This window comes from Paramisgurnus dabryanus, chromosome 1, assembly GCF_030506205.2.
Source record: "Paramisgurnus dabryanus chromosome 1, PD_genome_1.1, whole genome shotgun sequence".
NCBI classification, from domain to species: Eukaryota; Metazoa; Chordata; class Actinopteri; order Cypriniformes; family Cobitidae; genus Paramisgurnus; species Paramisgurnus dabryanus.
In genome coordinates this window covers 65,632,379-65,656,193 of record NC_133337.1, presented here as the reverse complement: position 1 = coordinate 65,656,193, position 23,815 = coordinate 65,632,379, and the positions used below count along the sequence as shown (strand labels likewise).

Here is a 23,815-nt window from a genome sequence, read left to right as displayed (position 1 = left end):
TCGTCACCAGACTCCCTAAATCCCTAAATATGGTATATTGTAATAATTAGCATAGTAGAATTACTATAGTATAGCCTAGCCTACTATAGTATTCTTCAGTAAGAAATAAAGTAAAATAATAATTGTAGTAAATACTTGAATGTAAGAAATATAGTAAAATAATAATTGTAGTAAATACTTTATACTTTAATATTAGGTTAAAAAGAAGAGTTTTACTAAATATTGTAGTATACTGTACAACATTATTTGTGCATATCATAAATCCATACTTAATGTATAAGAATAACTTAAACGAGCGCAGCTTTGCGCAGCTGTAAATATACAAAAAAATCATCATCTGACTGTCTTTTTAAAGTTATTAGATTGTATATCTGTTTGAACTATCAATTTGTAAACAAACATCTCATTATTCATCCATGCCTATGTTAACGCGCAACTTACCTCGACCACTTGTACGTATGTTGATGGAAACCATCCTCGTACTCCGTCCTTCTCGCCTTCCCACCATCCTCCTTCCAAAGCTTGTATTATTTTGATCAGTTCACCAGCTTCAAACTTCAAGCCCTGCTCGTGATCTCCGTTAAAGGCGTATAAACTTCTACAGAAAGATCCCGACATCGTAAACTCCTCAGATAATGAGTAAAAATGTATCCTTTACTTGTCCTGGTGACAAACTTGACCGTTTAAAATGATCTCATCGTATCGTGCTCGTTCAAGTGGATGACCGTCGGTTCCTCCGCGTGCGCGCACTGTGATTCAAATGGCTCAGTTTGATGTAACGCGCGACTAAAACCTCTCCATGCGCGCATGGCACCACCAGAATGCGCGACTTTCATTATGTGCTGTGTAAATGAACACACCCACTCTCATCATCTGGGGCAAAACTATTTCTTCCCCATTCAAAGAAAACGTCCCTGTCATTGTCTCATTTTTGGAAAAACCTAATCAGAAATTCCCTTTGATGCACAGCGCACAGTAAGGATTGTACGTTTTCACACCAAAAGCCCACGCATTAACCACTGTCTATAATTAAATTTACCCACCAGGTGATATTGTCCCACCTATGAATGAAATGTATACAAATTTCAGAAGCGGAGTGTAGGCTACATATTCCTGTGGTTTCATATGTGTGTATGTATAATATATGTTTCTACACTTTTAAACTATCAGTGGATAACAAATAACTTTTAATTCTTTTACCTCGTATCAATGCTTGTGTTAAATCATTTTAGGACGTCATGAGGCCCTCTAGTGGGCAATCTTGGCTAAAGGGATAGTTTACCAAAAAGTGAAAATACTGTGATAATTTACTAAACCTCAAGTTGTTCAAAACATGTATACATTTCGTTGTTCTGTTGAACAGAAATGAAGATATTTTGAAAAAATGTAATAACCAAACAGATCTGGGGCACAACTGACTTCCACAGTATTCAGTTTTACTATATGGAAGTCAGTGGTGCCCCAGATCTGCTTGGTCACAAACATTCTTCAAAATATCTTTCTTTGTTTGAAACAACTTTGGGTGAGTAAATGATGACACAATTTAAATAATAAAAAAAACTCTGAGCTAGACCATGGGTCTTCAACAAGGGGTCTGTGGTGATATTGCAGGTGGTCTATCGAATATTCTTTATTTTTTTTATTAAATTAGGTATCAAACCAAAATGCATAAATAGGCTAATAATAAACATTAAAACTGAAAAATATATATTCAGTAAAATTACAATGTTATGTAGTATGTTGACATTATGTGACAATATGTGTATGCCAAGTGATTATTTTAAAATCTTTTTAACCTAACCATCATAACAAAGTATGTAAATCCAATCTTAATTTGATACATGTACTGGGGTCCCTGCTCCTCCTCTCTATCCATTAAGGGGTCCTTGGCCTGATAAAAGTTTAAGACCTCTGATCTAGACTTATTTTAATGCTTGCTTTGTCTTCAATAATGTTAAGTCATCTTGAGGCCCCCTATTTGGCCCCAGCACTTTGGTTAAGAAACAGTCAAAAGAAATGCAGTTTTGGTCTAACTTTTATCATCATCATTATCATCAGGTAGTCAGAAGCAGCTACAGTATGACCATGAGACTGATGCACAGATGATATACATCCTATCACATAATGATTAAACTCTACCAGCCTTGTGCAGTCATAAGAAAAATCATGTATTTCCAGGTACATTGTTTAGTGTGTAGGTCAAAGGCCTGTATTTTTATGTCTATATGACACAAATATGGTGTACTATATCTCTCTGGTGTTAAGAAAAACCGTAATGAATTTATGATGTTTGTGTGCTTCCCTATTCACATGCAAGTTCTGTTTTGTCCTCACAATATCTCAATCCATTCTGACCTCTGCAATTATGCCTGCTTTTATATATTCATCATGTATGCATTTGGAACTAGTCTAGATAGCTTAGATTAACAATTATAACACATACATCTTGGAATACACTAAAATGAATGTGGCCAAAAAATAGTGTAGTACTGCAGAGCATCAAATGTTTGACTGGTGTCTCCCTCTAGTGTTCAGCGGTAATATATTGCCATTTAAAGGTCTAAACAAGAGGTGTCCGATCCTGGCCCGGTATCTCTGCAGTTTTGCTCCAATGGTTCAGCTAACCTTCCTAGGCAGACTAAATACTTTCAGGAAGGTGTGTTAAAGGGTGTTTCAGCTAAACAATTCAGGACAATTTTTACTTTTATTCAACTATTTCAAATATAATTAAACAAAAAGATTTTGGATACCTGTATATGCGATTATTTATCGTTAATGCATTTCCGCTTTTAATATTTCAATAGCATATTTAATCTGCCACCCCTCGTGATGGTATGTTCCACTAACTGTCAAACTTGTATTTCCTTCAGCCCACCACGCGCAGGTTATTACGTCATACTCTGACAGTCATGTCCATATTGTCAACTGAAGTCTGGCTGTGTTTATATTATTTGCTCGGATTGCCAAGAAATTACACAGCAATGTCGTGAAAAGACAAAGCACAAGAACAGTAATGGAGGACTGCACGCCCTTGTTTACTTTCGGGATAATAGCTGACATACAATACGCAGACAAAGACGACGGATTCAATTTTTTAAGAACAAGGAGACGCTACTACAGGAACAGTCTTGAACTGCTGCGTTCAGCGAACCGTGTTTGGAAAGAGGAACCAGTCAATCCCAGATTTATTCTTCAGCTAGGAGACGTTATCGATGGTTTTAATAAGAAAAACGAGGCTTCGGATCGAGCCCTAGAAACGGTCGTCAGTGAATTTGACAACTGTTTAGTGAAGGTACATCATGTTTGGGGAAATCATGAGTTTTATAACTTCAGCAGAAACAGTCTGTTTGCCTCTTCAATTAATAGCGAAACGAAACCCGCATCCGGACGGAATTTCATTGATGACGAAATATATGCGTATCACTTCAGCCCCGCCCCCAAGTTTCGATTTGTAGTTCTCGATGCATATGACTTAAGCATCATAGGAAGAGATCCAACCCATGAAAAGTACAACCAGGCAATGAACATCTTAAAGGAACAGAACACCAATAATGATCTCAACCATCCTCCAGGTATTATATATAAGTATGTGATAGATACTCATAACATAACACATTTAGGTATCTTCTTTGTTCTGTGTTACAATTTGGAAAATGTATAATGCTAGAAAATTTTCACATAAGAGTTTAAAGCTATGTATAATAATTAAATTTAATGGTATACTGTTAATATGTTTACAGCGTCTGGTTGGTTAGAGCAAAGGTTTGTGAAGTTTAATGGAGCATTCAGCCAAGAGCAGCTTCAGTGGTTGGATAAAGTCTTAACTCTTGCTGACCAGAAACAAGAGAGAGTAACTATCCTGAGTAAGTAATTCACTTTATAATATTCCACATTTAAGTTTGGAATAGAGATGTATCGGCCACTGATATTTGATCCGTTTAAAAAAAGGCTGGTATATTAAACCAATAGTTTATTCATTTACCTGCATGAGTTGAATGATATCTTAATCATCTGAATATCTGTATTGGCAAATTCATATTGGATAAGTCTTATCAGGTTTCCAAACTGTTTTTGCAGGTCATCTTCCTGTTCACCCAGACTCTGCAGACCCAATTTGCCTTGCTTGGAATTATGATGCAATGCTCTCTATTCTTCACTCTCATAGCAGTGTAATTTGCTTTATTGCGGGACATGACCATGATGGAGGCTATCACAAAGATGCATCTGGCATTCACCACCTAACACTGGAAGGGGTGATTGAAACCCATCCAGATAGCAATGCCTTTGGGACTGTTTATGTCTATGAGGACCAGATGGTTCTGAAGGGCAATGGAAGGATATCAGACCGAGTTCTCGTGTATCCAAGCCCTTCATAAAATAAAATGTATTGAATTATGGGAATAATAGTCCCATATCATTAAAATATAATAAAAATAATGCAATTTTTGCCAATGTGGTGTAAAATGTTGCATTATAAACCTAGAAAGATGCTCAAAAAATGTACAGTTTAAAAGTAAAAACAATTGTATTTACTTCAAACCAAATTATATTTATAACATTTATAACAATAAAATGAGAACTAGTAAAATTATAAATATGTGAATAATTGATCAGATGTTTCAGCTTGTTTATTATAAGAATAAAATAATTTACTTAAGATTGTAGTATTTTATTAAGTACAATATACTGTTACAAATTATAGGGTCACTTAACTGAAATGTTTCCTATAATCTTAAAAACAATGTAATCAGAAGGTGTGTGGTTAATGTTTTATAGAAAAAATGTAATGTGACAACATAATGTTTTAGTTAGAAAACAATATTTGAATTAGCTGAAATTGAGAAACAGCCAAAACAGATGGGGTAAAAAAAGGGTAAAACTTCCGAGAGCTGTTTGGTAAATCCCAAAAAAGCAGTACTACTCTCTAGGGAACCTCTAGGGAAAGGGTGGCTACTTTCAAGATGCTAAAATGTAACACTTTTGATTTATTTTAGTCAGAACATATTTCCCACTGTTACATTTGTGTTATTCCATACACAAAATCTTGGTTGCCTTAATTTTTTAATCTACTTAGATTTACCAATTATTTTAATTTACTATTTTTATCTTGACTAGTGAAAACTGCTATAACTTATAAAATGAAGTTGAATTAGCTTATTTTATAAGTTACAGCAACTCCAATTTGAAAGTTAAAATTAAAATGCAGGAAACCTGGATTTTAACTCTACAGTTTTTATGGGTTTACTACTTTTTAAAAAACGTGAAAAAATAATAAAGAATAAGTATTTGACCTTGCACTTTAAAACAAATTCTTCGGTGACCGTACGATTATGTTAAATTATCTTTTTGACTTTTTTAGTTAGATGTTTTAGTTAGATGAATGAGTAGTTAGTAACACAACATTAACTATTTACAATCGATAATAAAGTTAGGGAGACATTGGTTTCTTTTTGGTTACGTTTGATTTCGGTAAAGAAAAAGCTTAAAAATGTACTTATGTATATAAATATACGGATAAATGCATAAAAGATTCCTGACTATTTTTATACTAGAATTGCGGGGTTTTTTGTGCACCTGGCAACCACACACACCAATAGCTTTCAGCAGAGAGGAGTAAAGCGCAGTTACACTTCATCGAAGCTGTTGTCCCGTCCCGCTTTTAGGATCTTATTTTAACCCGTTCCCTTCTAAACTGAACCGAATGATATGCGGAGTCCTTCATGGTTTATTTCAATAGTAGTCTGTTAAGTGTACAGAGCTCAATCCTGTGTCCTGAGGGTAATTTTAGCTCACTGCATTGCAGCCACTAGAGCTGCTGCTGGATTCAAACAGCTCCACAATGGCGACTCCCAGTCCCAGCACCAATTCACCAACTTCATGCAATAGGAGCATTAGCATTTCGGGATCGGTGTTACATCAGACGCACCATTTAACTACAGTTAGCAACATGCAAGGTAAGAAATTCAAATGTAGATGTGTTGCTTATCGTCTGCTTTAAGTTGCCATTATCTACTGATGCATTGCTAACGCAGCCTGAAAGACCAGGCCTGGTCTATCGCGTTTCCCGATAGTTCATGTTTAGTATAGTGTGTAATAAAAGCGCAACACCACGATAAGTATACACAATAAATGTTTGTATATGTGTTAAACTGTGTTTTTTAGGTTAAATATGTCTTTTACGAACCGCAGGCCTTTATTGCACTCAATGGCCGTGTCTCAAAACAGTAAGCTTCCTAACTTATTAATCATAAGAGACTGCAACATTATTCAACAAATCATAGCATTATGATGCTAACATGTTGCATGTTCCTGTGATGTCTAACTAGATAGCTTTCTAGGTTTAGACACAACAAATTAACTTCTTTGTCAGTGTTAGTATTGTATATGTAGGGTGAATTCAGGTGGGTTGGGACACTTTGTGACATTGAAATTTACCCTATATGACAGCTACCGTAGTACATGAGTCTTAGCAATATCTTTAATAGCATTTATTTATATCAGGCATGGTAGTAACAACCTCAGGTAGCCAATTATGTCCATTGAATGGAATATAATAGGTCAGGCAAGCTAAAGGGTAAAGCTCTTTTTCCATTTATGGTCTTATTATACTACACATTGTTGTCCCATTTTTAAACAAATGGTTTCCTCCTTCACATTCAGATTCCAACACATGCTGCAGGTGTCAAAATGAAACAGGTATGCACTGCACTGATTGTTTACATCATCTTTTTTTGGTTTTTCATCATCATTTGCATGCTTATTGATTTTTTTCATCCCTCTTCCCCCCCTCCACTTTTTAGGATTTCAAATAAATCTGTCTGGAGTTACGCAAAGTAAGCCCAGTTTTCTGTTGCCAGTCATTTTACTTCTGTGGTTTAACCCTTTAGTCTGATTAACAGAACACAGAATATGATTTCTTTTGTGGATCTTCCTATAAAAGATATTTAGATTGAGCGCGTCTAACATGTTCTCTTGTAAATGAGCAATTTTGTCAGGCTCCTATGTTTAGGTTTAGCAATTTCACTTGAATGGCAATGAAAATGTTACATTCGGGTTGTGTCCAGGTACTCACAAGGCACCTAAGTGAGTGTTCATACTTGTAGTTCGGTTATTTTGGTTCGGACCAAAAAAGAAAACAATTTATTAGGTCCTGGTTCGCTTAGTGTTCACACTTGCATTTTATCACTGAACCTAAAGATAGGGAACCTTAAGGAAAACACCACTGTTTTTCAATGTTTTACTATGTTCTTACCTCAACTTAACACATATTTATGTTTATTCATTGTGTGCACTTAATCTTGTGTTAGCCTAGCCTAAATGTGTTAGCATTTAGACTAGCCCCATTCATTCCTTAGGATCCAAACAGGGATGAATTTAGAAGCCACCAAACACTTCCATGTTTTCCTGTTTAAAGACTGTTACATGAGGTGTTACACGAGTAAGTATGGTGGAACAAAATAAAACGTAGACCTCGGGCGCAGTAATATTAATAGAAGTTTAGGGGTAGTTCTCAGGAGTGCTGATGTTACTGCGCGCCGTGCTATACTAAATACTAAATGTAGGGGTATTTGAATCAGAATTGTCGAATCTTGCTAATAGTCGAATCATCGGTGTGTGTGTTTGTGCATGGGTTGGGAGGGAGACCAGACAAAAATTGTTAACTTTTATATTCTTTCACAAGCAGCACACATAAACAACTTTCTGATAAAGTGACCAAAACTTGGTCTTTCAAGTGATGAACCAAGTTTTTTTAAAGTTAAAATATAAGGCACTATAAACATTCGTTAAATGACTCCTTATAACATTTTATTACCACGATGTACAGAAAATCACACAAAGATAACAACTAATCCTAACTATCCATAACTAAACCTCAAAAATAACAAATGTGATCCTGCCTGGGATTGACTTTGATCATCTCTAATATTCACTTTGGGTAAACACCTGATGATTCTTATATCATTTGTTTCAGGAATCTCTTTTCTATCATTTGAAAGTGAACACAGACCATAATATTACAGAAAATTATATTAAATCACAATAGACAATCTTGTCAAATATAGGTTCGGTGCCGATATATTTTTCTTGTCATCACTGAAATAAAAAAAAAGGCTTAACTGTTTTGTAGCTCAACTTTTGACAAAATAACCAACCTGTTTTAAATACATTTTAAAACGTATACCTCCTAAACATGATCTTAAATATCACATGCAGATCAGATTATACACTATATCAGAATTTACCTTTTATAATAAATACAAAAGGTCAGAAGTAACAAGGTGCAGGACAAATGTGTGAAAATGACTGAAGTGCAGGGGAACAAAACACAAAATAGTTAAATCAGATAACCCTGAGTGATTTATAAATAAAATAAAAATAAAGAAATTATCATTTTTTTTTAACTGCAGAAACAAGAGACAAATAAAGTCTACAGCTTATGTTATCCATAGCCTTTGGGTAGCCTGACGTGAACCTCGTTCACTAGCGTTCACTAGAATCCCCCTTGTCTGGTAAAAAACTTGCACCGTAGGTATTGCCGTTTGCGACAATGACAACAAAGATGGGCCAAGTTAAGGAGTGATTTAACTGAAACTGCAACAAAAGTCGCTGTCTATGTACCTCCGTCACTGCTGGTCTTCTCAAAACATACACAACAAGCTGCTGCTGCTTCTTTGTATGTGGGTTAACTGGTCAAGCAGCTGCTTCTTTGGCGGTTAAGCTGCAACTGTGGTTACACACGTGGGTACTGCCTACCAGCTGTTCTCTCTAGGCTTTAAAAAGTGAATTCTATTAATTATATGAACTTTGAGCTTTATAATTCATCTTCTGTGGACTATAGTTCTGATCTTCAGCAAAAGATTGTTGAGCTACAAAAAGTAGAAAGTGGCTTTAAGAAAATAAACAATTAAACATTTAACACAATCAGGGAAATAATGAACATGTTTTAATCGAATGGAGATGTTGCAAATCTGCCTAAAAGAGGATGTGGGTCTATGTCATCTTAATACTCAGCAAGTTAAGTGGACAAAGATTTTCCAAGGATCACAGATGGAGAAATTCAGAAATCAGTTGAATCTTGGTCAGAAAGCTTAAAAAATTAATAAGAGGAAAACAGCCCCTCTATCACCACAAGTTGTTTGAGACCCTCTGCTCTCATGCAAAAACAATCTCCAGCATATTTATTTGCCAGACTGGAACTTTAAACAGGACTGAGTTCTGTGGCCATATGAAACGAAAAAGAGTTTTTTGGCAGCAGGAACACAAGATGGCTTTGATGCACATAGGAATTAAACGGCACTTCATGTCACAAATTTTTATGGTGAAATGCTGTCATGTTATCTTCTTATATTGCAACCAGAATGGCGAAGCTACAATCCATTCGTAAAGTAATCTAATTGATTCTTGTATATTAATGTATATCTTGTCTGATTTATGTCTGAAGCAAAAGCATACACTTGCGTGAGACAACAATGACCAGCTATTCTTTTAGGTTAGATACTTATAGGATGTTGAAATAATAAAATCCCTATACAATATTTTAGTAAGCACACCACAAATAAGCATTAACTTTTCAAGATGATAGCATAGAATCACCTATTGGTTACATTTTTCATTAATTGTATTACATTAATTGGGAATCATCTCCATTTGCATTCCAAATGAATCATCTCTTTATATTCCCTTTGTTTTTGTTTATAAATTGTTTATGCATGGCTTTTTGATTTACGATTTTTCTGTACTGGATTGACTGTTATACTTACTGTATAAAAGATGTTCCTAAGCATTTTAATCTGAAGTGAACCGGTTATAAATGTGAATGTTTCCTCTTTAAAGGTAAACGCAAAGCACTTAAGTTAAACTTTGCCAATCCACCGGTCAAACCAACCGCAAGGCTCCCCATCACGACGGTTACTCCTCCATTCCAGAACCCACACATGTAAGCTGGTGATGATGAACATTACTAAATACTAATGGTTTGTTTATATGGTTGCTTTTTTCTTTAACCACATGTAAAAAACATAATTGTTGAAAAACATGACTTTCAGAGAGAGGCTGCGGACACACAGTATCGAGTCGTCAGGAAAACTGAAGATTTCTCCAGAACAGCATTGTGACTTCACAGCTGAGGACCTGAAGGATCTGGGGGAAATTGGGAGGGGAGCCTATGGCTCAGTCAACAAGATGGTGCATAAACCTAGTGGTCAAATCATGGCTGTCAAGGTAATTCAGATATGTTTTATATTGTTAAATCATATATATATATATTTTTTTAATTTTGCAACACAAAAAGTGGTAATTACTAGAGTCTTAAAGGGATAGTTCACCCAAAAAGGAAAATTCTGGAATAATTTACTCACCTTCATGTTGTTCTAAACATGTATGAGTTACTTTATTTTGATGAATACAAAATAAGATATCTTGATCATAGATGGTAAGCACACAGTTGACTTCCATAGCATTTGTTTTTTTCTTCTATGGAGGTCAATATGTCAGCTATGTGGTTATGTTAACAAATAATCAATCAGCGCAAAACGCATACAGCAGGAGAAAAAAAATAACGCAAGCGTGCAAAAGTTAAACTAGCCATGATCACAACAAAACGAGTGGATCTGATAAAGAAAATGCAAATAAGGTTAGTATACTGAATGTCACAAAGACCCCTTCTAAGGAAGCCTGCAAGCTTAGCATAACAATGCTGCTAATGCTGCTATACACAGGGAAGAACAGATGCCATTTTTAATGATCAGATTAAAATGTAATCTTAAATTCTGACAAGACACTGTAAAATGTTAACTGTAACTGACTGTCGTTACACTCTGAACGCCCGCAACATATCACTGATCATTATTGACTGGCTGAGGCACTGCACGCTAGCCAAGTGAACTGTTGCAGACTTTCTAATGGAAGGTTGCTATAACCATAATATAAGCATCTTTGCTGAAAGTACACCGCAGGTCTAAGCTGAGGTGATGACAGGAAAAGTGATTATAATCTAACTTTTATTTTGACATGTCATGGACTTTCATGTGACTGTTGCAGAGTGCCCATGTGAGGTGGAGTTATACACTGTGTCTATAAGTCATTATATTTCATTACGAGAGATGTTTAAATTGATGATTTTTATAAAAACACTAACTACATACAATTATTTTACAATCCCACTAGCGTGTTATTTAGACAAAATAAAATCTTTTAATTCACGTGAGGAAGCTGGCGTTTTTTACGCACACTTTTAAGTCATTGGATATATGCCACTGAGGTGAAGGCTTATTGCATTATTACAAGTAACGATTATTCGATTGATTGATCGTTGATTTAAACGATCATTGAATATGGGAAATTGCATAAATTGACATCCTTAGTGGTTACCATAATTTATCAAAATATCAATATATTTTGTTTAACAGAGGAACAAAATGTCTACAGGTTTAGATTAGAACAACATGAGGGTGAGTAAATGATTACAGAATTTTCCTTTTTCCCCTTTAACCCTTAAAGGACAAGTTCAGTATTTTACACTTAAAGCCCTGTTTTCAGATTGTTTATGATGAAATAGAACGGTTTTGACTGAAATTTGGACATATGATGCTGGCCCGAGACTTTTGGGGTGTTTGTTGTATCAGCCCCCACCTCTACAATGGCTGTATAGGTACACAGGAACAATCCTTCCTAAAATGCATTAAACTTTCGTTTACAATGATGTGAAACTCACCGAGTGGTCAGGGGTGTTCAATGATATGCTCACACAAAAATCGCTGCAAAAGATGCTTTCCAAAAGGTTTTATCGTAGTTTTTGTCCAACTCCATTGACTTGTATTAGATGTGCTGTGATGTACGGTATTACTCCACGCCAGGAACGTTGTTTGTATTCCTGCAATTGGCAAAAGCGGAATATCGTCACCAACTGGGCTGGAGTGTCTATTATTTAAGCTCTCAACGGAAGAATATACGGGTGTGAGGCGTTTGGAAAAATAGGTCCACAAGTTTACAACGAATGGTAAAACAGCTGTTGGAAAGCATCTTTTGCAGCGATTTTTGTGTGAGCATATCAGTAAACACCCCGATCACTCTGTGAGTTTCACGTCTTTGTTAACGAAAGTTTAATGCATTTTAGGAAGGATTGTTCCAGTGCACCTATACAACCATTGTGAGGGTGGGGGCTGATACAACAGAAACCGAAAATTCTCGGGCCAGCATCAAATGTCCAAATTTCAGTCAAAACCATTCTATTTCATCATAAACAATCTGAAAACAGGGCTTTAAGTGTAAAATACCGAACTTGTCCTTTAACTCTTTTCCCACCCGTGTTTTTTTTTTGCCAGCTGATTTTCATAAGAGTTGAATGCCTTCCAGAAAGTGTTCTTCTTCTTCATATATGAATATATAAACTTACAATATATCAAATGAAAGAACAGACTGATAAACAGACAGTTAAAACTACCTTCATTTCTTTTTTATCACCCCTCAAATATAGGTAGGTTTCTTCAAAAATACCAAATTTTGAGCTAAAAGATGAGATAATTGAGTTTTTGTAAAATGTCAAAATGTAAAGACAGATGCTTTATTTATTTGTAATTGTTAATGATATTTTAGGACAGTATTATACTAACAAGAAAGTTTATATATTTCAGGGCGCTAATGACCCAAATATAATAATTACTTGTGAAATATTTATGTCTATAATGGTTAAAGGGGTCATATGTTTTTAATTGAATGTCTTATTATATTAATTTAATGTCTTATTAATTAATACCAAAGGTCATACATGTATGACTTGGAGTTCAGGATATACACTATATGCCCTAGTTTATAAAATTGTGACCTGGTCTTTGAAATAAGGCCAAATGTCTTATCATCTAATGATGAGAAAGATTAGGATCATCAAAGTTTGATTACACTCAATGTTTTCAGTCTTTGCCTACATGACTTTACCCAGTCAATATTAAAGATATCAACTTTATATTTATATTTATACACAGAATGTTCTTTCCATTATGTAGGATGATTTTATGTAGTAAAATCACAAAAAATACTTTAGCTTGATTTTCACAGGCAGAGTCACATTTTTCTTGTGTCTGCCAAGCAAACGGATAAACCCTTTAGAAAGGTCTCTGTGTGAATTTTAAGACAATCACGTCAACATCCTAAAACAAGTTCAATAAATCTAGCTCTGAAGAATTTAAGAAAATCTGATTATTTTATAGTATGGCTTCTCAGGATGCAAATGAAGAAATGTAAATGTCTTTTAATATTAGTGCCAACTAGAGTTGTATTAGTTATAATGCTCTGGTTATGAGTAGGTCAGAAAGAGGTAAGAAAAGCTTACACACAACAGACGTGAAACAATGAGCCATAGATTTGGAAGAGAAAAGGGTCTGAGGAGCATCGTAAGCTTTTGGCTGGAGTATCTGTTTGATCTTCAAAGGATTCTTGCACGTTTTAAAACTGTCATAGACTGTGCCATGATGTGTCTGTGCTGAAGTGTTCTTGTGTGCAACACAGAGGATTCGCTCCACTGTTGATGAGAAAGAACAGAAACAGCTTCTCATGGATTTAGATGTAGTGATGAGGAGCAGCGACTGCCCATATATTGTCCAGTTCTATGGAGCCCTGTTTCGAGAGGTGAGATACACTAAAACTGTACTTTTAACAGCCACATGCATGTAATATCACATTGTGATTTTGGGTACAATATCTAAAGATCAAAACGTTATACTGGCCTTGTTTTGTTTGGCTATCAAATGCTTGGTCTAATATTAAATGTACTTAGTAAAATATTTTTTGGTAACAAGATTGTATTTGTCTTTGTTTTCAGGGCGATTGTTGGATATGTATGGAACTTATGTCTACCTCCCTCGACAAATTCTACAAATATGTATATTGTTCATCAGATGATGTCATTCCAGAGGAGATATTAGGCAAAATTACATTAGCAGTAAGTGACCCTACTGAAGAGTATGTATGTCATAAATATCACTTTTTATTATTGTTCAGGAAATTTAAACCGAGCATTTGCTTAACCATTTCTCTATAGACTGTGAAAGCACTGAATCACTTGAAAGAAAACTTGAAAATCATCCACAGAGGTAAGTAGCCAAGTACTGCAAACAATTTAAGGATTAGATGTAGCATTTTCAGTACAAGTTTCCAGGGCTTGACATTATATTTTTTGCTCACCAGCCAAAGTGGGCTAGTTGTTTTCCAAAGTTACTAACCACTTAGCATTTTCACTGGCCACAATTTTGTTGTTAGTAAAATACATATTATATGATTAAACTTAACTTTGGCATCCTAAAATGAGTAAATTTACTTGATTTAGCTAGATTAGATTTAAAACCCTTTCAAATGCAGATTGACCACCCAAATTAAAACTACATTTATTAGCTGGGTATATACCAGGTATATCAGTATAGATCATATTATATATTTAGATGCATGAAAAACATGTAAGTCATAAATAGATTAACTTTGAATGAATATATTAAAAGTGGTGCAGGGGTGTAGAAGATTAACTGAAAAGATAAACACAAAACCCTAGACAAACACTTTAAATATTATTAACAACAGCAGTAAATACTTTCAAGACATGTACATGAATTTTACTGTCAACTTGTTTATGCAGATTGTATTTTATAAGCTTGATTATGGTTTCTGTTAAAAGTGATTTAAGAATTCAAGGCTTTTAAGATTTTTAATGACAAATGTCGAGAGGGCATTTTTGTTGCACAAAGTAGCCTACATTAATATAATGCGGGAATCTCTCGATCGCAGGTTCGTGCATACAGGTATGTGCTATGAATTTCTCTCCGTTCTTGTCCAGAGAGTGTACACACACTTTAAATCTCTTCAATCACTTCTATGCCATTGTTTTATCTTTCCCAAAGTGTGCGAGTATGCGCTCAGACTGCATCCCGTGCATTCGCAAATCCATCAGCGCTCGAGCTCTCTATGGTAAATGAAAGCTGACGCGTGTGCGCGCAAACTGAATGCAGAAAAAAGGTAAACCCGGCCCTTAAAGGCGGAGTGCACAATGTTTGAAAAACGCTTTGGAAAAGGAGACGGGCCGACTAACAAAACACACTTATAGCCAATCAGCAGTAAGGAGCGTATCTACTAACCGACATCCTTGCCGGGTTGCATATGTGTGGGGCGGGTCTTTTAAAAGAAGGTCCAGATTGTATTGGGGTAGGGGCGTGTTTGTTTAGGTGATTTCAAATATCAACATTGGCTTTAAAACATTGTGCCCTTTAACCCCTACTGAACATTCCTCTGGGTGCAGGGACTGCTCATGGTTGTTGTAGTTTCCCAGTGTCGCATTGCGCATTGTTTATCATTTCGCATAACTTTTAAGAAAACTACAAAAAAAAAGATGTTATTCAACCTGCCAAAGTGGATAGTGGGTTTGGCTGTCTTACCCGCCACAGCCGAAATCTACCCGCATTTGGCTGGTTGGCGGGTGTTAATGTCAAGCCCTGCAAGTTTCTGACGCTCAGTGTTCCTAGAGTCATATAATTTTCTTTCTCCAGACATCAAACCCTCCAACATTCTTCTGGACAGAAATGGCAACATTAAGCTTTGTGATTTTGGTATCAGTGGACAGTTAGTTGACTCAATTGCCAAGACCAGAGATGCTGGATGTAGACCTTACATGGCTGTAAGTTACCATTGGGTGATTTACTAAACAGGGATTATTTTAGTCTCAGATTAATGTGCGAGTTGCTTTAATTTAAAAGCATCTTGTACTGACATTTAAACATATATCAGTGTTATTGTTTGTGTCGCAAGATGTTTGCAAAAACTACTTAAATGTCCTAATATAAGTAAGGCCTAGTTCTGGATTAATCTAAACCCTGTCCAGGAAACCACCCCATATCGCTTAAAAACCTTGTGTAGATCATATCCAAAATGGGTGTAGTTTTGAACCATTTATTAAACTATGTGTCATTTATAGCCTGAACGGATAGATCCCAGTGCATCTAGACAAGGCTATGATGTCCGCTCGGATGTTTGGAGTTTGGGAATTACGTTGGTATGTCAACAAACAAACTTTGTCTTAAACATATCAAACACGTATGATGCAATAAGGTTCAAGATCTATACAATTAACAATGTGTTGTTCAAAGTTAACCACAAGATGACTTTGTTTTTACAGTACGAGCTTGCCACGGGACGTTTTCCCTATCCCAAATGGAACAGTGTGTTTGATCAGCTGACACAGGTGGTGAAGGGTGACCCTCCTCATCTCAGCAACTCAGAAGAAAGGCAGTTTTCACCCAAATTTATCCAATTCGTCAACCTATGGTGAGTTTGTGTGTTAGTTTTTGCAGAAACTGTAGTCCTGTGGCGCTTTTCCATTGCATAGTACACAGCTTGGTTTGGGTCAGCTCACCTCATTTTGGCTTGGTAAGCTTTTCCATCAAGTTTAGCAATACTTCGGAGTGAGATGTATTATATGCGTGTCATTATATTTGCGCTGCCTACTGCTGTGACATCATACGAGTGAGAGCGTTGTTGTACATCCCCATGCATTAGTTTATTTCTCAGTCAGCCACAAAATTTAAATTGACCACCACAAACATGATGTGCAAACATCTATTTATCACTATCTCTGTCTCGCATGACAGTTTCTGTACAAACACCCATGGTGTCAGTCAATGAGCTTGACTGACACTGATTTAAGTTGAATTTAAGCATATATGTGGGCGTGCTCGTCGTGAATGTGCCGCCACAAACTGCAAGTCTGGAAAAAACTGCCATGGTGTTCCTGATTCACAACCTGTGGATGTTTTTCATCGCTAAACGGGAGTTTTGGGAACTTACAGCAAAGCACAGATGACAACAGGTTTACTTGAGACAGCGCAAGCTAGCATGAAGGGGCTTGTAGCGATGACGCTATCAGCCAAACCCTGACTTAGGTGGTACTAAAAAAAGTATTGGGTACTGCACCCAGTGGAAAAGCCCCCAAAAGTAAGCTGCCCTGACCCAAACCGTGGGGTACTTGCAATGGTAAAGCACCATTAGTTTGTTACATATGTGCTGCTTGCTGGTCATGTGATATGTAAATGTCTGATTATGTGACTTTTTTGGCCCCCAGCCTTACAAAAGATGAGTCGAAGAGGCCAAAGTACAGAGAACTGCTGGTAAATGTTTTTATGAAGTTGTTGTTGATTTTATTTGACTGTATTAATTTGTTGTGTTATAACACTATAGGCATACATTTAAAAGAATATTAGACCTTACTTGTCTCTAAAAAAGAGAGAGTTCACCCAAAAAAATAAATTTTGTCATCATTTACTTACCCTTAAGTTGTTCAAAACTTGTAGAAATGTCCTTGTTCTGCTGAAGAATGTTTGTAACTAAGCAGACCTAGGGCACCATTTTATTCCTAGGGGTTCATATACCTTTTCTTGCCCCTGTATTTTTTTTTTTATACATATACAGATTTGGAACAACTTGAGAGTTAGTAAATAAAAAAATATAATTTTCAATAAACTCTTACCGATTATCTGTGTTTTGGAACTTAATTTTAAGGCTAAATGTGACTTATTACTTTTTTTGTTGTTTGTTCTGCAGAAACATCCATTTATTCTGATGTACGAAGAGCGAATTGTGGACGTTGCCAGTTATGTGTGCAAAATATTAGATCAAATGCCCACCTCCCCCAGCTCTCCCATGTATGTTGACTGATGGTGACCGGTCTGTTGAACAGAGTACGGATCGGCAACCATCTGGTGTACATACAGCGCCTCACAAAACTTTTAACCAATTGGAATTTTTACTGAATTACAAATCCTACTTTGAAATATTGATCTCTGTGATGATGGTTTTATTTCAAAGCACTGACATTCCTGTGTCACTTTTAAAAAGTGTGTCATACCGGAGAGCGAGATGGGTCCGAGCATGCATACGATTGCTTTACTGTACAATTGCAATTTATTGCACCTTAATGCTAAGGTGGTTGTGTACTTCAGTGCTTAGAAATAAATTATTACAGAGGACAACAATGAAATGGCTTTTATTATTCAGTAAAATGAAAGAATTGGTTAATAGTCGGAGTCATATCACAAACAGGTTTGAAGAAACACGTGATTGTGTTCAAAGAAAAAATACTTCCCAGTAAATCCCAAATGTTTTGTGCAATAATGATTGGCTCTCATTTAAAGCCATTTGAACCACAGTGTGTAAACAAACGCTAGCTAGCTTCAGATCTCAGCAAAACAGCCTTTTTCATTTCTTTTATCTTGTGCTGCATTTGTGTGAGAAATTATTACTAAGCAAAACTTGAATTCGCTCAATTCAAGACGAAGACCATCAGATCCGGCTTGCTCTGTTAAATGGATAAAACTGATACGCTCACCAAAATGAAACAAAAAAAATGGCACTCACTGGTGTTTTGCTTTATATGTCTACAGATAACCAGCAAAGCAAAGCTTGAATTTGACACAATCTCTTTATTTAATGAATCTGTATGCAATAAAATGTGTTAAAAGTAGCTTTACCTGCTAAATATGCAATATGATGTCACAATTCAAGTGGTTTTCACTATATCAAAGTCTTGTGTACTGAATGTTTTGATATGCAGGGCACTCCTCATCCAATGTATTGTATACACACAGACATTTTCCTTGGCAACATTGTTAACCTGTAGAAAAGAGGATTCTGCATTGTTCACCAATTTCTCAAAAAGCTTGTCCTTTAAGCATGTGCTCATTGGATTTGGCATGCGAGGAGGAAATGTGTCTGGAGCCGACCCTTTAATTCCCAGATTTTAAGAAATGTACAGTGGTTATCAAAAATATAAAAGCTGTGCCAACTCATCAATATATGGCATTTATTTATCAGCAGTCTCTGTGGTGGTTGTCAAATGATCAACTTTCCCATTTCACATGCAGGTCACCAGAATGTTTATTAATGGCGTTAAATAATTTTAAAGGGCGATGTGTATTATATTGTATCAAGAGTGGACAATATGTACAGAAAAATGATCACTGTGAAAATATTTTAAATGTATGGTGAGAGAGGTAATCTGTAAAAATTGTAACAAGGAAATGTGCAGGGATTAATGGCGTTTATGTTCTGGATATATTAACCTTTGACTGCTTCGGGCTATTTGTCTTATACACATCGCATATTTAATGAGGACGTATATGAAAATAACTAATATGATCCAAGTATTTGCCTGCAGGTCAGTTTGAATGTGGCTTTGCCTTTGTCATATTGCTCTGTTAGATCTGAAAACACAGTTGGGATAAATGCTAGAATAAAACCAAGTACTCCGCCATTCCCTGTGTATATTTATGTACCAACACTCACTTGGCAATTGCGTAATTCTCAACAAAACTAACAAATTTATTTGCTGCCGTGAGACGTAATTCATTCAAGCACTTGTAAATGAAAGAAACAAAACTCTCAAAAGGCACTTATTGTATTTCAACTTGGACGATGCTTTGTTTTGTGTGTGTATAGTGGATAGGAGTGATGGAGTCAAGTTTAGTTTTATCTTTGTTTATTGAACTCTTGTAGCAGTAATACAGCGGTGTAGACAAATAATGGGACAGTTTATATTGTCAAGTTGTTTAGTGGCCAAGCAATACAAAAGCTTTTTGTCAAATCAATATATTGTAGTTTTCCCCAAGAGAAATCCAGAAACAAGACAAACCTCTAGAAACCAAAGGAGTGAAAATAGTGCTAATACTGGAAGTTTATTGGTGTGGTGTAACTGTTGGTATTCTGCCATCAAGAGAAAACTGTGGAATGATCATTTACATTATAAACAAATTTAGTAATAAACAGGAAAATATAAAATAGCAAAGATAGTTTTCAAATATATTTTTTTCTTTAGGAGTATCTGAAATTCTTTACATTACATGAAACAATGTAAAACATTTTTGCATTATTCAGAATCATGATAATAGCCTTAATATGGTATCTGGTTGTAACAAATAATTTTTCTCAAGTTATAAGACAAGTTGTAGTTGCTGGTCTTTAATACGTTTAAACAGTACTGAATTAAATACTGAGTCATAAGAGCACTCGATCCTGGTCTGTAATGCCCTTTAATGCTTGATCATTGGGTAATAACCCAAATTGTATTCTGTAAAATTTCTATTGTTGTTTGTTTAGGATATACTAAAGGCACTTGCAAAGAGCCTCCATCCTCAGGACAAACCGTATGGTCCGTACAACTCAAAAGCATCCGAGTGAAACGTCAGATACCAGAAAAGCAAAGAATTATTCATTTCATACATATAAAATACAAATCTATTCACAGTTTGAGCTTTTGCTGAGCTACTATTATTATTTATAGAGAAACTCCTTTCTGCTAATCAGTACAAAAAAGGTCCCAAATTTACCACAGTTTACAATCTAGTTTCACAGTTGAAGTTAAAATATCAGCCTATATATTAGGTTTTATTTTTCACAAGTGCTTGTAAAATTTACATCACCTGCTTTATGAATGTTGAGGAGTCATTTTAATTGGCAGAAGAGCACAATTCGGTCAGGCATCTTACATTCAGTATTTCTATAAGAATAAACTGTAGAAATCCAATCATTTCTATGGTGTTTAAAAATCGCAACTATAGAAAAAAAAAAACCTAAGTGTTATCAGTGCATGTAATTTGTAAATCAATAATGGGGATTTATGTTATTAACCGATCCTAATACTGTTGGAAACTGTATGGTCTTTTAACCATGAGCAAGTTTACACTCAACTTTTTTTGTAATGAAAAGGAATGTTTCATAAATATGTATAAATATGTCAATTAAAAGTAAAGGCTGAAATAAATACATCAGAATAAGATATTAAGAGCAAAAATTAAAAAGAGCTTACGTGGGAATGCAAAACATAAATGGTCAAAAAAAAGGTCAAAATATGTAACCCAGTTGTTACTTGGGCTGTACCGAGGGGCAACCTTATGATCTCTGATGAGTAATAAATACTGAAGTGACTCAAACTGCAATTCATGGACTGGCCACTAGAGGCTGGCTCCAAAAGGGAGTCAATTCCCCATAGACCTCCATGTTAAAATGCCCAACTTTACAGTAGAAAAAAATGTTTACAGTTTGGTACAAAAGGTGTTTTTGGTCTATATAGCAAATTTTGCCCTTCATGGCAACTGTGAGGGGGTGAATTTTTTTGTAACTCATCTGTTTAAATTATATTAAGCCTTAAAGTTCTGTGTAATTAGGGGTGTGGCCACTTGAGTGACGGGTGAACTGCCACTGCTGTCACTAGAGTCGAGCTAGGCGGTTGTGTGGCAACGCGATGGTAATGCTGCGTTCAGACCAGCCGTGGTAGAGGCGTCAAGCGCAAGTAATTTTAGTGTTAAGTCAATATAAAGAAATGTAAACGCGTCTGGAGGTCTCACGTTCGAATTGAGCGTTGCCATGGCAAATGTGCGAGTTGAACAATTTGCTTTAACCAATCAGTAGCTTGCTGTAGTAGTGACGTGATTACAGGAAGTGAGCAGAGTCGCAGAAGCCCCTCCCATGACGCACATTTCCGCGTGAATGTCTCGATAACTAGAATTTCACGCAAGAATGAAGCGAGTACACTCAAAAAATTTTGACGCCTCAACGCACAGTAACCACAGTAACCGTGGGTTCACACCAGCTGTGTTTGAGGTGTCAAAATCCCGTCTACCGCGTCTAGTTTGCCACTTGAAAATTTTGAGTTTATTCGCGCATGAAATTCTAGTCATTGAGACATTCACGCAGAAATTCGCGTCATGGGAGGGGCTTCTGCTTGCTTTCTGTAATCACGTCACTACAAGAGCAAACTCCTGATTGGCTAATGCAGCGCGTTTTTCCCCCAAAATTCAAATTTTTCAACTCGCGCATTTGCCGTGGCAACGCTCAATTCGCGCCATTCACATGAACTAGACGCGCGAATGAGGCGGAATCACGTCTACCGCACCACACTAAACGCCTCATTCGCGCCACGAGACCTCCAGAGGCGTGTCAACGCATCTTCACAATGACTTATCATTGAAATCATTTGCGCTTGACGCCTCTACCGCGACTGGTCTGAACACAGCATTAGATGGTGACGGCAAGCCCTGCCAACTATTGGCTTTAAAAAAAGCTCTTTACAAACCTATGGGTGACGTCACAGACACAACGTGCATTTTTTTTTTTTACAGTCAATGGGCTATACCCTCTTAAAAAGTACAGCTTTGCACCTAACGACTTCATATTAGTACCTCAAGGTACATATTTGGTACCAAAATTGGTTAACATATCTGTAACTAATGGTACATATTAGGACCTATTCAAAGGGTGCTGCCCTAGTGACCGCTGGGTACATATTTTGGAAAAACATTTTGGGCAAGAATTTGATAGATTTCATCTTTCAGCTAACAAATCAAAAAAATGGATTGCTCCAATTACACTTTATTTCTCCAGTGATTATGAAGACACATACTGTATAGTCTGAGAACTGGATTGTCATAATATTCATTTCCTTTCTGAATATGAAGAATACACTCTCACATGAAGAATACCACATTACACAGAAGTTTCAGGTCTCTAAATAAATAAAACTATTAAATGCAAATAAAAAAGGAAGAAATGCTCTCAAAAAATGAAATGCATAAGCAAAAGTGTGACACATAGGACTAAATGCCCTACTACTCAAGGTGCAAGTGTGTGAATATTTACAATAGCATAATAGAGTACACGTGATATATACTAGAGTTTGATGTTCGTGAACATATTTAATGCATTAATATGTGTTTTACCACACCACAAATGTGCAGACAAAATAAAACAAAGGATCGAGTGGAATATTTACAATGGTTTCACAAAACACTCTTGAATTTGGTATGGATATCCCTGCGTGAATCCAATCTGTTCCGTAGGATTTTTCTTTTTCCAGTAATAAAAACATTCTTTCCCAGTATCCATAGTCAAAACAACTTTCAAGTTTTGATGGACCGTTGATAAAACAGTAATGCTTTCATCCAGCCAAGCTATAGGACGATATGAATCATTTTACAAGCTACCATGAAGACCGAATCGTGAAACTAACCATGTTTTCATCTTCTGCTTGTGTGCTCGTCCAGGTCATTTTGAAAGGCTTTGGGTGTTGTTCGTGTTTATCGAAGTGCATAGTGATGCTTTGGCATAGGAAACGTTTGCTTTTGGAGAAGTCTGGCCCAACTCACCAATGTTCTAAGTGCAGATCCATTGCAGAGTTCAAGTTGATATCCGTCACATCGAGGAATTCAGCGTTGAAGATGCTCGGTCCGGGAGGAGGCATGCTGGTATTGAATGCTGTAGCAGAGCTGGGTGGAGTCAGGTCCAACCACTCCATCGTTTCCCAGGGCGACTCTGTAAATGTCATCCCCAGCCCCTGGTTTTCAGCAGTGACTGGTAAGACTTTGGTTGCCATGGGCGATAAAGGCGTGTCCATCATATCACGATTGCTTAGCAACTTCTCGTCGTGTTGAGGGCCGGTAAAGCCATCCCCCGCCTCCTCCAGGTCCCCTTGCCGGCTTATTGGACTCAGTAGCGCCTCCAAGTGGCCGTCCCCGTGACCTGCGGCATGCTCGTAGGGAAGCAGGGTGGGCGATATGAAGTGTCTGTGAAACTTTGGTACGGCCACTCTGCTGGTGTTGCTCGTCGAAACTGTAAGGTGAGGCACAACTTTGGTTACAGGTGACCTCTCGTCTTTGGCGTTAGCTGGAATTTCTTTGGGAAAAAGGGGAGCACATCACAGCACAAACAGCGATTTAATAGGAGTGAAAGTAGCAGGCTGGTTTTCATTACTGGTTGAAATGTGAACTTGTGGCACTTCGTAAAAGTTTGGTGT

At 36.5% G+C, this 23,815-nt stretch overlaps 4 protein-coding genes across 7 annotated transcripts in view; 2 read left to right on the top strand and 2 right to left on the bottom strand.

Moving 5' to 3' along the window:
• The window catches only part of LOC135734669 (growth arrest-specific protein 7-like), a 61,829-nt gene extending 60,959 nt beyond the window's left edge, over positions 1–870 (bottom strand). Inside the window, exon 1 of the mRNA XM_065253550.2 lies at positions 442–870. Within this exon, the coding sequence (XP_065109622.1) occupies positions 442–618 (177 nt within the window). The 5' untranslated portion in view covers positions 619–870. The remainder of the gene's footprint in view (positions 1–441) is intronic.
• A 2,006-nt stretch (positions 871–2,876) lies between these two features.
• adprm (ADP-ribose/CDP-alcohol diphosphatase, manganese-dependent) lies at positions 2,877–4,939 on the top strand. Its single transcript, XM_065253551.2, has 3 exons — positions 2,877–3,572; positions 3,741–3,863; positions 4,078–4,939. Exons 1-3 carry the CDS (start codon positions 3,014–3,016, stop codon positions 4,374–4,376), a joined length of 981 nt encoding a protein of 326 aa, XP_065109623.1. The 5' UTR covers positions 2,877–3,013; the 3' UTR covers positions 4,377–4,939.
• A 649-nt stretch (positions 4,940–5,588) lies between these two features.
• Positions 5,589–18,822, top strand: map2k4b (mitogen-activated protein kinase kinase 4b). Of its 2 annotated transcripts, XM_065257688.2 has the most exons (13): positions 5,589–5,954; positions 6,661–6,696; positions 6,801–6,833; positions 9,835–9,937; positions 10,047–10,221; positions 13,504–13,623; positions 13,817–13,936; positions 14,036–14,087; positions 15,528–15,655; positions 15,953–16,030; positions 16,154–16,302; positions 17,096–17,141; positions 17,575–18,822. In XM_065257688.2, exons 1-13 carry the CDS (start codon positions 5,840–5,842, stop codon positions 17,686–17,688), a joined length of 1,269 nt encoding a protein of 422 aa, XP_065113760.1. In that variant the 5' UTR covers positions 5,589–5,839; the 3' UTR covers positions 17,689–18,822. The 2 variants fall into 2 exon arrangements, with proteins under 2 accessions (XP_065113760.1, XP_065113761.1); XM_065257689.2 differs by lacking the exon at positions 6,801–6,833.
• Positions 18,081–23,815, bottom strand: part of myocd (myocardin) — a 76,559-nt gene continuing 70,824 nt past the window's right edge. For all 3 annotated transcript variants that reach the window (XM_065253552.2, XM_065253553.2, XM_065253555.2), the window contains one exon: positions 18,081–23,694. In XM_065253552.2, coding sequence (XP_065109624.1) covers positions 23,165–23,694 — 530 coding nt within the window. In that variant the 3' untranslated portion in view covers positions 18,081–23,164. The remainder of the gene's footprint in view (positions 23,695–23,815) is intronic.

Bases quoted from the DNA above. Each gene is read 5' to 3' on its own strand.
- map2k4b (XM_065257688.2), top strand. From the start codon at position 5,840: ATGGCGACTCCCAGTCCCAGCACCAATTCACCAACTTCATGCAATAGG. The intron at 13,624-13,816 runs GTGAGATACACT...CTTTGTTTTCAG, and splicing joins ATGGAGCCCTGTTTCGAGAG to GGCGATTGTTGGATATGTAT. The intron at 16,303-17,095 runs GTGAGTTTGTGT...TTTGGCCCCCAG, and splicing joins ATCCAATTCGTCAACCTATG to CCTTACAAAAGATGAGTCGA.
- adprm (XM_065253551.2), top strand. From the start codon at position 3,014: ATGGAGGACTGCACGCCCTTGTTTACTTTCGGGATAATAGCTGACATA. The intron at 3,573-3,740 runs GTATTATATATA...ATATGTTTACAG, and splicing joins TGATCTCAACCATCCTCCAG to CGTCTGGTTGGTTAGAGCAA. The intron at 3,864-4,077 runs GTAAGTAATTCA...CTGTTTTTGCAG, and splicing joins AGAGAGAGTAACTATCCTGA to GTCATCTTCCTGTTCACCCA.